Genomic DNA, 14,127 nt, shown 5'->3' with positions numbered 1-14,127 from the left:
TCTCAAAACACTTGCAAATTTAACAACACACTTCTAAATGATCATGGGTCAAACAGGAAGTCTTGAGAGAAATAAAAAATAATACATCTAAACGGAAATGAAAATACAACATATAAAAATGTGCAGGACATTTAGCACTGAGGTGCACACAGTAGAAAGGAAAAGTCCTAAATCCATAATCTAAGCCCCTACATAGAAAAAAGAAGAGGAAAATAAACCCAAAATAAGCAGAAGAAAGGAAATAACCAAGAGGAGAAATCAGTAGAATTAAAGATAGAAAAGTTTACATAGTGTATGATTCTGTTTATATAACATTTCTTAAGTGACAAAATTGTAGAAATGGAGAATGTCTCCATAAATGCCAGGGGCTATGGGTGTGAGGTAAGGGGAAGAAGGATGAAAGTGGGTATGAAGGGCATGAGGGAAGTGGGGGTGGCTACAGAAGGGCAACAGTAGGGATCCTTGTGGTGATGGAATTATTCTGTATCTTGACACTGATAACAGAATCAGTGTCAATATCTTGGCTGTGATATGGAACTATAGTGTTGCAAGATGTTACCACTGAGGGAAACTGGGTATAGGGGATCTCTCTGTATTGTTTTCTTTTTTTTTTTACAACGTGCATGTGAATCTATAATTATCTAAAATAAAATGTTTATTTAAAAAATGAGTCTATACTAGATAATAGTAATACCTAACAGTGCTGTGTGCTAGCCACTGTTCTAAGCATTTTGCATGTATTACCTCATTTGATTTTCATAACCTTCTTTAGGAGGGGTAGGTATTATTATGGTCCTTATTTTAAGAAAACAAAAGCATAGAGAGGTTAAGTAAATTGCTGAAAGTCACACAGCCAGTAAGATCTCAAATGGGATTCAGTCTCAGGGCTGTCTGACTCCAGAGCCTGTGCTCTAGATAATCTTAAGTGCAAAATAATATTCATAAAAGTGAAGAGTTTAGCACCAAGAGAACATGGAGTAAAGGAATGCCTTGGGTTGGTGTTGGTCTGGGAAGAAAATAACTATTTGCTTAGCCTTTTCATTCAAAATTTAGTACTTACTTTCTATAAGAATAGCAGATAGGATACATCTCACAACTCTGACAGATTGACAATGGCTGCCTATAATATTATGTTAATACAAATCCTGATGCCACATCATAGTTCCGCAAGAAAGAACGCCATTGCTAATTTATAGATAGTTGCCATTCTTGAGGTGGAGGGAAGGGATGGCATGAAGAACGAGTGATTGTATTTCCATCTATCACTATTTTCAGATTTGAGCTAGTTGTTTTACATGTGTTATGAGGGAGCCCTGGTGGTGCAGTCGTTAAAGCATTTGGCTACTAACCAAAAGGTTAGCAGTTCAAATCTACCAGCCACCCCATGGGAGAAAGATATGGCAATCTGCTTCTGTAAAGAAAGACTTACACCTTTGGAAACCCTGTGGGGTAGCTCTACTCTGTCCTATAGAGTCGCTGTGAATCGGAGGGCAGTGGGTTTGTTTTTGTTTTATGTAATTTAGTCCATATCAAACACTGTGTTGATTATTATTCACATTTTATAGATGAGGAAACTGAGGCTCAGAGAATTTGAGTAACTTGTCCAAACTCACACAGCCAGTGAGTAGCAGGGCCAGGATTAAAGCCGGATTCTCTAAGTCCAGGAATACTTTTTCCTCCACACTTCATAAAGGAGCATTGGATTGGCAGAAATGGCAAAAAAAGCAGCACAGCAATAGGATCGGCCAGTCACATAGAAGACATGAAGCAGATCAGCTTGACTAGAGTAAGGGGCATATTGGGCAGTAATGATAGATTAAGGGAGATGCAGTGCCCAGATGATGAAAAGCTTTAAAACAGATCAAAAGATTCATCGTTCCAAGTTTGTTTGTTTTCTAAGAGCGTCTAAAGCAATGGAGGATGAAGTGGTGACAATAGTAGTCTTCAAGATTTTCATTTTATTCTTCTCTTCCCCTCTTATGAATAGTCTTCATAGGGCTGTCCCAGTTTTCTTAACCTACCCTTTTAAGGGGACTGGGGCTTAACCATTCTCCATCAGTTTTCTAATTGCATTTTTATTATAAAAGATAGATGCGTATATTGCAAAAAATCTCAAAAAATTAAAAAGTATATAAAGTACAAAGTGTCATCCCAACCTTTAATAGTATTCCCCAAAGGTAACTTTTGTTAACAGATAGTCTGGTGTGTATCCTTTCAGATTATTTGCAGGGGAGGGTGTGTGTGTTGTTCCTGTTGTTATTAACTGCTGTTGAGTCAGTGCCTGACTTACGGCGACACTAATGCACAACGGAAGGTTGTAGATCAGACCATTGTGATCCACAAAATGTATTTATTTATGCTTTCAGGATATATATAAACTTGAAGACATAAATACATTCAGTTTAACTATTTTAGCAAAGATACGAGTCAAAGCCAAGAAGGTTGAGCTGGAGCCCAGTTTTGTTGACTTCTTTTTTCCCCTGTGGAAAGCTGTATTCCTCACAGAGATGTAATGTCTCCTGAGAAGGACTATGGAAGTTAGAAGAAAAGGGCCTTTACAAAGGCAAAGGCTTGTTCTGATCACCTTGTCTTTGCTTCCCCATGTCAACCTAGAACAGATTCTAGTAGATTCTAGGGCAAGAATTTAAGCTAGCTGAAGAAAAAAGGAAGGAATGCTTGTTCTGAGCCTCTGAATCAGCACACAAGGACTCCCCTTATCTCATCAATTGTAGCTCACTCGAGAAAGAAACACAGAAGAGTTATCAAAAGGGCCTAAACTTAATTTTTGTTGGAAACTCCTCTTTCTGAGAAAGGGCCTTGGGCCCCTGAAGGGAGCCTAATCTTTGCCACTGCTGGTTTGATGACATTCTGTTACATTTTCACTCTGATTTCAATTTGAACTTCCTCAGCTATCAATGGGCGTGTTAGGTTTTGGTTTCATTGCTACTTACCTTCCGGAGTCTGTCATCAATGCTTACCTGGCTGCCACGGCACTACACATCATGCTGTCCCAGCTGACTTGCATCCTCGGGATTGTGATTAGTTTCCACGCTGGTCCAGTCGCCTTCTTTTATGTGAGTAATTTCAGCTCTCACCAAAAATTACAAATGTCCTTCCCCTTGTCTCCAAAGGGGAGTGGACCCAAGGGGAAAGATACTTGCCCATTCCCAAAAGGTGACACAGCCCATAGTAGCTGTGTTAAGAGGGTTCTAGAAATAATTTCTTCTCTGCTACATTTGGGGTCTTGGTTAATTGCAGATGCCGGTTGGACCATGCTCTCAGCTGCATTAACCATTTCAAGCCCACCATTTTAACTAACATGATTTACATTAAAATTTGTTCTTTAAAATGGCAAATGTAACTAATGTCACTCAAAAATAATTACTTGGCAAACATCTTGTTATATTCAGTGAAACCTGTAAGAACTGGAGCTTGATGGAACCACCTTGTTTTTCCGGGTCTCGAAAAATTTCCACCTTTGACAGGGTACAGTCTTACCACTTTTGTATTGCCCTCTATTAGTGGAAAATATTTGTTTTCCTTCTCTGGCAGGTTTTCGCCTTCCACGTGTTCCAGCTTTCACAAGTTTTACTGTTATTTTACCACAATAAGAATTTGGTCTTTAACATACTGTATCTATCATAATTCTTCCCAATACATGCTATGTAATCAGCACGTATCCTAAAACAGCGAAAGAATATATAATACTAAGAAGTCCATGAATGCAAAAATGAGGTAGGAGCTAAGCTAGATTTTGGTTCATGGTGACCCTATGTGTGCCAGAGTAGAACTGTGCTACTTGGGGTTTTCAATAGCTGATTTCTCAGTAGATCACCAGGCCTTTCTTCCAGGGTACCTCTAGGTAAACTCAAAACTCCAACCTCTTGGTTAGCAGCCAAACACATTAACAGTTTACATCACCCGGGGACTCCGTATAACAAACATGGCCTAGGAAAATTAACGATGAATAGGCTAACAAGCAGAACTCCCAGGTCATTTCCGTTATACTGAAACACATAAAGTGTATTCTGTCCTTATTGAACATCGCTGTCTCTTTTTCAGCTTTTAAAAAAACGTATTTTCTCCAGGAGTGCTTGCCCTCACTATTGTAGTCATGCTTGTACAGACCTTTGTGGCCAGCAACCCTGCCTAAGGACTTCTTTTTGAGCTAATCTAGAAAGAATATCATTTTCTAAATTTAGGCAATTATGTCCCTTGCTCAACCTCTGTAATTTTGTTTTCTTTCAGAACATAATTAACTACTGTCTATCTCTACCAAAAGCTAATTCCACCAGCATCCTACTATTTCTAACTGCTGTAGTCGCTCTGAGAATCAACAAATGTATCAAAATTTCTTTTAATCGGTATCCCATCGAGTTTCCCATGGAATTCCTACTGGTAGGTTTTTCAATGCCCCAAATTCATGGTAGATAATTTTAAATACCAATTTTTCCCAATTAAATAAACAACAAGTAACCTAGAAGAGAAGCGTTCACAAGAGCCTATAAAAATATTTTTTTTATAAAAACATTAAGTGGAATTTGTGACAAACCTGAATATATTTAGTTTTAAATGCAAGCTTATATTTGTATAATATGCTTATTTTCAAAGTACTTTATCTGTTGCTTCTTTTTAATAATATTTAAAAACAGAGGGGCTTTTCTTCCCTTTGAAAGTAATATGGGCTTGTTCTAGAAATTTTGAAAAACATTAAAAAAAAATCTCCTATAGTTGCACCACCCAAAGTGAACTGCCATTAATATTTTTGCATTTTCAATTATTCACACTTTTGTTCTTTCAAACAAATATGTATTCATTACTTACTGAATGATAGGCCTATGTGCAGTGTTGGTGAATTTCCATCTTTTTCAACATAGAGATTGTTTCTGTTTTAATATAGTTGCCATCATACTGTTATTCAGCCTCCTTTTATTCTCATTATGCTCCAGTAAAGATTGAAGCAGATGAGGTATTACCTGAATTATCTAGTAAGTAGCAGCTAGGGCTCACTGCTGTCTAATGTCACATTTCTTATTTCCTTTTTTTAAAAAGTCTACCGGTAAAATTTACCTTTTGTAGTTATAATTAACATTTCTACAGTGATAAAGACATTTTCATAAGTAAAGCTCAGTTTTGTAAAGCAGTCATTTCTCATTCTTGGGATTTCTGAATTCTTGGGTGTGTATAAGAAGGGTCCCGTGGCAGAGATATTTAAAGTTCCCCAAATATCTATGTGCTCTCTTGACTCTTCCAGCCTGCCTTGTGGTTAGGCAAGACCAGGTGGCTCCTAGGCCAGAGTATAGGAGGGTAGGTGCAAGGCCACATGCTCTCTCTTCCCCTGCTGTGATGATCTTAGGGGTCATGTGTTGAGATAGTGGAGTCCCCAGGTGGAATCAGCCTGGATCTCTGAGGCACTGTTAAAGAAGCTGCCCTGGAGAGCCGTGAGCCGCCAGTGGACTTTGTGTGAGCAAAAAAAAAAACTTTTATGTGTTAAAACACTAAGATCTCATGGTTTGTGTGCTACTACCACTGCATAGTCCATCCTTAACTAACTAACCAAGGTTCATACTCTTCAAGATTCGAAAACACTGCTTTGGGGACTGAGACCAAGCTCAGTCTCGTCTGTCAAACTCTTGTGGAGGTACATGCTCTTTCTTCCTTGGAGTAGTTGAAAAGCTATTCATTCCTAAAGGCCTGAAGGTGAAAAGCTGCTTTTACAAAGACTTTTCAAGACCTTGGACACAAATAGTGCTTCAATATGTATATGGAGTTTGCGGAGTAGAGTCAGAGGCAACTTCTCCTTTTCATGGTGCCCAGCTCTGGAACCTTAGGACACCGTGGCTTCAGGATCAACCACAAACAGCATCCATGACACAGACATCAGCCCTTTCTTAAAAGACAGCATCAGTGGGATCATAGTAAGGTTCCCTCAAGCATCCTCAAAGGCAATGGGCATTAACCAGGGTTGTCAGGAAAGGAGAGAAGCGAGAGTATAGAGGATGCTGTGGGTTGACTATAGGTGACAGACTGGTTTGTGAGCCATAGTTAAGACATCCCTTTGGGAAGTGCTTAAATAATTAGAACGCACCATGGCGAGATGGGGGAGGAACTGAGATTCAACAATAAAGTGAGTGGATGCTTAGAATTATTGCAATTTAGGCATTAAACTTTTTTGTGGCCTAATTTGTACTCAAAGGCTACTGAAGCCTACAATATACTATTTATACACATGTCAAGTCAACTGGAAACCCTGGTAGCATAGTGGTTAAGTGCTACAGGTGCCAACCAAAAGGTCAGCAGTTAAAATCCACCAGGCACTCCTTGGAAACTGTACGGGGCAGTTCTACTCTCTCCTGTAGTATAGGATCACTATGAGTCGAAATCGACTCGACGGCAACAGTTTGTTTTTTTTTTTTTAACCGGTCAAGTCAACTGATAGGGATAGAGTTCTCTCTTTTCTTTCTGGCACATAGCGGGGATTAGAGATCTAATTTAGGACTGAAAAAAGCCTTCCTGGTTTTCCTTGGAAGCTGGGGAAATGGGAGAGGGAGGCTAAGAGCTGTTATGGTCTGAGGTATAAAAGGCTTCTCTATCAGCCACCAAGAAACCACTGCTTAGCCGTGCTGGAGGAAACTGCACTCAGCAACCAGTCCATCCTTTAGTTATTATACTAAAATATTTAGAAAAAAAATTCAAGGCACTATCTGGGACCCAGGTAGAAGATACAGGCAAATATACTTGAGCTCCTTAACTATACTAAATAATATATATTTTATGTTCACAATTACATATATGTGTGTGTATACACACACACACATATACTGTATAGCAAACACCAAAAAAGTGTCAACAGTATTTATCTTTGGTTTTTTATTTCTGCTTTTTAGTTTTCCAAATTTTCTTCATTTTCCTTAATGAACAAGTATTACCTTTATAATGGAAATAAAAATTTCCATGGCCACTTGACACCCTTCTTTCCCCTTAACTATATAAAGTTTAAGACTTACTGTCTCTGACCCAAGCTGTGATCCAGATTCTTCCATCCACTGTGGTCTATGTATGGGCTTCCTAGAGGCCTTCATCTGATCCCAGCATCACAGGAAACCGACGGTTGTCCTGCTCGGTATCTGGCTGAACTCTCGAAGTTGATACTGGGGAAAGATTTGTGTTTTAGGGAGAATGAGGTAAACAAGTATATACGATTTTAAAACCTGGGCATTGAGATCTCCTGTCTGTGGAGCTCTGGTGGTGCAGTCGTTTAAGCATTTGGCTGCTTACCAAAGGGTCAGCAGTTTGAATCCACCAGCTGCTCCGTGGAAACCCTATGGGACAGTTCAGATTAGAACTGACCTGTAGCATCACTATGAGTTGGGATTGACTCGAAGGCAATGGGTTTAGTTTACTTTTGATCTCTGGTTTAATGTATTTTGGTGTGAGGTCTTTATATGGTGAAATAATTGCTAGGTTGTCTATTTTTTCTCTAGTTGAATGTCAGGTACTGGAAGGGAGAATTGCTATTTTTAGAAGTAAATGAAAAACAAAAGCAGGTAATTGCTTTGCTAAAGACTTTTTTTTTCCCGCTGTGGTGTCAGGAGCTGCTCCATGTTAGTCAGTATCATGATTCTTAATATATCTCAACAGTCCCCCAAAAGGCTTATCTATATTGGTACAGTGTACCTAGATCTAAAAACTTTAAAAAACCTGAGACCTTGATACACCATTAGCTGAGAACATGTTTATATCGGTCTTAAATTTTTAAGGTTAGTGGGGAGAGAGAAGTCCGACCTTCACGTATTCCCATCCTAGTGTCAGAGATGGAGGCTGAAGTTGCTTTTCATTCTGGCTACAATGCTAAAAAGAGCTTAGGGAAGGACCCTGAGACCCTTAGAGTCGGAGAGGACCCCTGCTTTTCTTGTTCAACTGAACTGGTCCTGCATCTCTCTCCAGCCTTCATGTATAGAGGTTTCCACTCATTTCATTTCCTGTCTTCCCAGAGCCTGTGGGCACCTCTGATCCTGGAAGCAATGCACAATACTTAGATGATCATGTGCCTTTTTTTTTTTTTTTAACCCCCTACAGATTGTTGGCTTTACTCTAATTGCAAACAAGCTAAGCATGGCTACAGAAACCAGCAAGACCCTCGTTGAAATGATTCCTTATAGGTGGGTAATTCCACTTTTCAGCACTGCTTTTCCTTTTCTATGGCCCTCTCTCAGTCTCTGACCACACAGCCTAATTCATAGTCTCTACAAGTAATCTCTGGCCACAGCGACATTAGGGTCATGGGCTCAAATTCATGTTAGAATACAGAGGTTTATGAAAGGAGAAAGGCTGGGACAACTCCTTGGTCCTTCTCTGATCAGACTGTTTTTCTTTCCTTATTTGAGCCAGTCCCCTCCGCTCAAATATTTTTTGAAGAGTGTGCTGTGACCTTCTCCACCTCTGTAACTATCTGATTGCTTCTCAAGTACAGGACAAGAGATGCCTCTGTTTTCCCCCAGGAGAAGGTAGTTCCATCTGACTTCACCCATTTAAACTGAATTGGGGCCCCTGAGCAATATTATTTTATTACTCTGGAGAGAAAACATCTTCAAATACTCTGGCATAATGGAGTTCTTAAGGACTTACAATGATTTTTATATTATAATTCCTATCAGTGACTATGGGCTAGTAGCACTCTTGCTTCTGTTAGGAAATAGCAATTCCTTGAATCTTGATAAGATGAATCACTTTCGCTAAGAAAGGCAATATACTGCGGTTTCTTGATGCATATAGTCAGGCTTTTGAAGAGTATTGCTTATTTCCTCACTTGGACAATTGGAGGAAACCCTGGCTGCTTGGAAACTCTATGGGACAGTTCTACTGTGTCCTACAGGGCCGCTGTGAGTTGGAATTGACTCAACGGCAACAGGTTTGGTTTGGTTTTTGGTTTGAACAATTGGAAATACTGCAAAAGGTAGCCGGGATTCTTGCTAAACTCCAGAATAACAAACATAGGCGACTTTGATGCAACCAGATTAAACTAATATCATGACTGATTTTCAAATGTTAACCTGACACTGCATTTCTAGGATAAACTCCGCTTAGCCATGGTGTATTATCATTTTATATATTGATTTGCTAAAGTGTTAAGAATTTTTACATTTATGTTTGTGAGGAATATTGGTCTGTGATTTTCTTTTCCTGTAATGTCTTTATTTTTGGTGTTAGACTAATGTCAGCATCATAGTAGGACTTAGGAAGTAGTTCCTCCTCTATAATTTCCAGAAAAGCTTCTATGAATTGGCTTTATTTCTTCCTTAAATATGTGGTAGAATTCATCAGTGAAGCTATTTGGGCCTAGAATTTTCAATTTGGAAAAGATATTAATTATGAATTCAATTTTTTTTTTAATAGGCTATTTATTAAATGGAAACCCTGGTGGCGTCGTGGTTAAGAGCTATGGCTGCTAACAAGGTTGACAGTTCGAATCCACCAGGCGCTCCTTGGAAACTCTGTGGGGCAGTTCTACTCTGTCCTAAAGGGTTGCCATGAGTCAGAATCGACTCGATGACAATGGGTTTGGGTTTTTTGTTTCTTTGTTTGTTTTTATTTATTAAATAATACTATCAAGTTAAACCAAAACCAAACCCGTTGCTGCGGAGTTGATCTGATTCACATAGCGACCCGATAGGACAGAGTAGAACTGCCCCATAGAGTTTCCAAGGAGCGCCTGGTGGATTCGAACTGCTGACCTTTAGGTTAGCAGCTGTAGCACTTAGCCACTATGCCACCAGGGTTTCCACTATTAAGTTATGTAATAATTATCCATAATTCAGCTGATTTATTTCTTCTTGAGAGTACTTTGTTAGTTTTCAAAGAATTTGTCCGTTTAAGTTGTCAAATATAACAGCATAGTGATATAATATTATATATTAATATTATAATATTCTCTTATTAACTTGTTTTAATAACAGGTTTATTGACATATAATTCACATACCATAAAATACACTTTTTAAGAAAGTATTCAATTCGGTAGATTATAGTATATTCACTGAGTTCTGTGATCATCATCACTATCTAATTTTAGTACATTTTCATCACCCCCAACAGAAACTCTATGACCATTAGCAGTTATTCCTAATTCTCCCTTTCCCCCAGCCCCTGGCAACCACTAATTCTACTTCCTGTCTCTATTGCTTTTCCCATTGAACATTTTATAAAAATAGAGTAATATTAATATATGGTCTCTTGTGCCTGGCTTCTTTCACTTAGTATAATGTTTTCAAGGTTCATCCATGTTGTAGCATGTATCAGAACTTCATTCAGTTTATTGCTGAATAATATTACATTGTATGGATATACCACATTTGTTTATCCATTTATCATTGGTGCACATCTGTCTTAATCGTCGAGTGCTGCTATAACACGAATACCACAAGTGCATGGCTTCAACAAACTGAAGTTTATTCTCTCACAGTCTAGTAGGCTAGAAGTCCAAATTCAGGGTGTCAGCTCCAGGGGAAGGATTTCTCTCTCCATTGGTTCTGCAGGAAGGTCCTTCACATCAATCTTCCCCTGGTCTAGGAGCCTCTCTGTGCAGGAACCCCAGGTCCAGAGGACACGCTGTGCTCCTGGTGCTGCTTTCTTGGTGGTATAAGGTCCCCCTGTCTCTCTGCTTGCTTCTCTCTTTTACATCTCAAAAGAGATTGGCTTATATTGTAGATTAATCTTATAGATTGAGTCTATGTAACTGCTGCTAATCTCATCTCATTAACATCATAGAGGTAGGATTTACAACACATAGGAAAATCATATTCGATGACAAATGGTGGACAGTCACACAATACTGGGAATCATGACCGAGCCAAGTAACAGATATTTTGGGGGGACACAATTCAATCCATGACAACATTACTTTTGGTTATTATGAGTAATGCTGCTATGAACATTTGTGTAGTTTTTGTGTAGACATGTGTTTTCAATTCTCTTGGATATATACTAGCAGTGGAATTGCTGGGTCACATGGTAACTATTGTAACTTTTTGAGAAACTGCTAAACTGATTTCCAAAGTGACTGTACCATTTTACATTCCCACCAGCAATACATTAGGGTTCCAATTTCTCCACATCCTCACTAACACTTGTTATTGCCCATGTTTTTCATTATAGACATCTTATTGAGTGTCACCCCATGTGTTATAAAGTAGAATTGCTTCATAGGGTTTTCTTGGCTGTAATCTTTATGGAACCAGATCGCCAGGCCTTCCTTCCATGGTGCCACTGGGTGGATTCAAACCACCAACGTTTAGGTTAGTAGTCTAGCGCAAGTCATTTGTACCACCCCGTCACTCAGAGTTGGAGTTGACTTGAGGCAATGGGTTTTTTGGTTTAGTGAATGTGCTGCAGTATTTCATTGTAGTTTTATTTTCATTTCCCTAATGACAAATAATGTTGAATATCATTTCATGTGCTTATTGGCCATTTATATATCTTCTTTGGAGAAATGTCTGTTCAGATCCTTTGGCCATTTTTAAATCAGGCTGTCTTTTTATTACTGAGTTGTAAGAGTTCTTTATATATTCTGGATATAAGTCACTTATCGGATATATAATTTGCAAGTATTTTCTCCATTCCGTGGGGTGTCCTTTCACTTTCTTGATGGTGCTCTTTGAAGCACAAAAGTTTTTAATTTTGATGAATTCCACTTTATCTATTTATTTTTTTCTTTGCATCTATTCAAATCCTTTTCAATTTATTGAGTCTTGTTTAATGACCCAAAATATGGTCTGTCTTCATAAATGATACACATGCACTTGAGAAGAATGTGTAATCTGCTCTTGTTGAGTAGAATATTCTATAAATGTCAGTTGGGTCAAGATACTTACTGGTATCTGTAGTAAGCTGTATAGTGGTCCCTCAAAGATGTTGATGTCCGAGTCCCCCGAACCTGTGAATACTTAGCCTTACATATATCTATAAAAGGGAATTTACAGATCTAATTAAATTAAAGATCTTGAAATGGTAAGGTTATCCAGGATAATCCTGGTGAGTCCAATATAATCATCAAACCAAAAAAACTGAACCCATTGCTGTCAAGTCAATTCCAACTAGCAGCTGGGGATTCAAACTACTGACCTTTTGGTTAGCAGCCGATCTCTTAAACACTGTGCCACTAGGGCTCCAATGTAATCATAAGTATCTGAATAAAAGGGAGACAGAGGGGGATTTGACTACAGAAGAGCAAGGTCGAGTGATGCAGCCTTTTTTTGGCTTTGAAGATGGAGGAAGGGGCCATGAGCCAAGGAATGCAGGCAGACTCTAGAAGCTGGACAGGGCAGTTCTCAGAAGGATTGCAGGCCTGCTGACACTTTGATAAAACATAACATTTTTGAAGGTTCCTCTAGGGAGAGGGATGTAATAGGGTGGAAGGGATAGTGAAGGAAGCTAGGCTTCTCTGAAAATATCTTGTTTTGTATGTGACTCTGGAATTACATCATTATTTTATATTACATTTTAAAACAAAATTAAATAAACAATCCTTAAAAACAAAAATCAGAATAAAACAAATGAATCTTTGTACTGAGTTGGTGGCATAAACGCCCAGAGGACTATTCCAAATGATACTAAACTACAGTAATATGACTGTTCAACCCTAATGTAATAAATCCTAAGCACTAAAAGACTAATAAGAAAATCTTAAACTGTTTTCAGTAATTATATTGTTGTTGGTGTTGCATTGTTTTTCTGTTTGTGTGTATTGTGGGATAAAACCAATGAATAATGTTGCTGGTGCTGCTGAGCAGAGGTGAATTACCCAATAAGCAAGGTAAACACAGGTTTACTTGTGCTTATTTCCTAATCTGTAGTGAACAATTTCACATGTTTTTCGCTACATCTAAATGTGAAATTGTTTACTACAGATTAGGAAGTAAGCACAAGTAAGCCCATGCTTACTTTGCTCACTGGGTAATCCGTCCCTGTCAGGGACTGTAAATTTGAAAAGAGGCTTGGACTCTGTAGGAAGGTGCTGTGGGGTTGAGAGAGAGAGGCAGATGCCAGCCATACCTGGAAGCAGAATCTTTGTGATATGTTGAAAAAAAGTGAAGTTGTTCACTACAGATGACCTGGTCAGCAAGGTAAGCACCATGTTTACCTTGCCTATTGGATAATCCACCCCTGCTGCTGAGAATTGGGATTTTAGCAAAGGAGAAAAGATGTGAAATCCATGAGGTCACATAAAATCTTGTAGTTCTGTATTTGGATTGAAACTATTTGTATAAATTCATGATGTATTTTGTCTTTAAAAAATACTTATTTCATGGTTCTATTCGTCAAGACTTAGAAACAATGGCCACCCAATAACAATGAACACTACTAGTACCCAGTTTGTAGTCTCTAAATGCCTTTTCTACCAAAAGTAATGAGGACTTTGTCTTAGTTATCTAGTGCTGCTATAATAGAAATACCACAAGTGGGTGGCTGAGACAAACAGAAATTTATTTTCTCACAGTTAGCAGACTAGAAGCCCAAATTCAGAGTGCTGGCTCTAGGGAAAGGCTTTTTCTCTCTGTCAGCTCTGGAGGAAGGTACTTACCTCTTTTGAGTGTCTGCTCCTGGGTGATCTTCATGTGGCTTGACATCTATCTTCCCCCATCTCTGCTTGCTGGCTCCCTCTTTAATCTCTTTTATATCTCAAAAGAGATTGACTCAAGATACACCCTATACTAATCCTGCCTCACTAGCATAACGAAGACAATCCTTTCCCAAATGGGATTGTAACCACAGCCGAAGAGGTTAGAATTTACAACACATATTTGGGGGGGACATAATTCAATCCATCACAGATTTCTTGGAGAAATAGCTGATTCCAGGTCTAGGGCAGGCAATATACCACATAAATCTGGACTGTATTGTCCTACCAGAAAGCAATGACACTCTCAGTGACCACCAGAGTCATGTCAGAAGGGCCCAGGATGAATAAATGATTTCAACGAAGTTGCAGGATATAAGCTCAACATAAAAAAATTAGTTGTTTTTCTATATACCACCAATGATTTGTGATTTCCAAGAGCTGGGGGGCAAGGAGGAATTAGGAGCAACTGCTAGTGGGTTCAGGGTTTCTTTTTGGGGTAATACAGATATT

General features: G+C 38.8%; 1 protein-coding gene and 1 long non-coding RNA gene across 12 annotated transcripts in view; one reads left to right on the top strand and one right to left on the bottom strand.

Moving 5' to 3' along the window:
* SLC26A8 (solute carrier family 26 member 8) overlaps window positions 1-14,127 on the top strand; it is a 93,248-nt gene that overhangs the window by 35,752 nt on the left and 43,369 nt on the right. For 7 of the 11 annotated variants that reach the window (XM_023546441.2, XM_003404228.3, XM_023546400.2 and 4 more), the window contains 3 exons: window positions 2,910-3,074; window positions 4,249-4,398; window positions 8,080-8,162. In XM_023546441.2, the coding sequence (XP_023402209.1) occupies window positions 2,910-3,074; window positions 4,249-4,398; window positions 8,080-8,162 (398 nt within the window). The remainder of the gene's footprint in view (window positions 1-2,909; window positions 3,075-4,248; window positions 4,399-8,079; window positions 8,163-14,127) is intronic. The other 4 variants (XM_023546426.2, XM_023546422.2, XM_023546413.2 and 1 more) reach the window with 3 other exon arrangements.
* LOC111750178 (uncharacterized) overlaps window positions 1,460-14,127 on the bottom strand; it is a 96,697-nt gene continuing 84,029 nt past the window's right edge. Inside the window, exon 3 of the long non-coding RNA XR_002785350.2 lies at window positions 1,460-7,151. This is a non-coding gene — a long non-coding RNA (uncharacterized LOC111750178). The remainder of the gene's footprint in view (window positions 7,152-14,127) is intronic.

Source organism: Loxodonta africana, chromosome 1, assembly GCF_030014295.1.
Source record: "Loxodonta africana isolate mLoxAfr1 chromosome 1, mLoxAfr1.hap2, whole genome shotgun sequence".
Classification (NCBI taxonomy): Eukaryota; Metazoa; Chordata; class Mammalia; order Proboscidea; family Elephantidae; genus Loxodonta; species Loxodonta africana.
The sequence above is the reverse complement of the archived record's forward strand: the minus strand, read 5'-3'. Positions and strand labels throughout refer to the sequence as shown.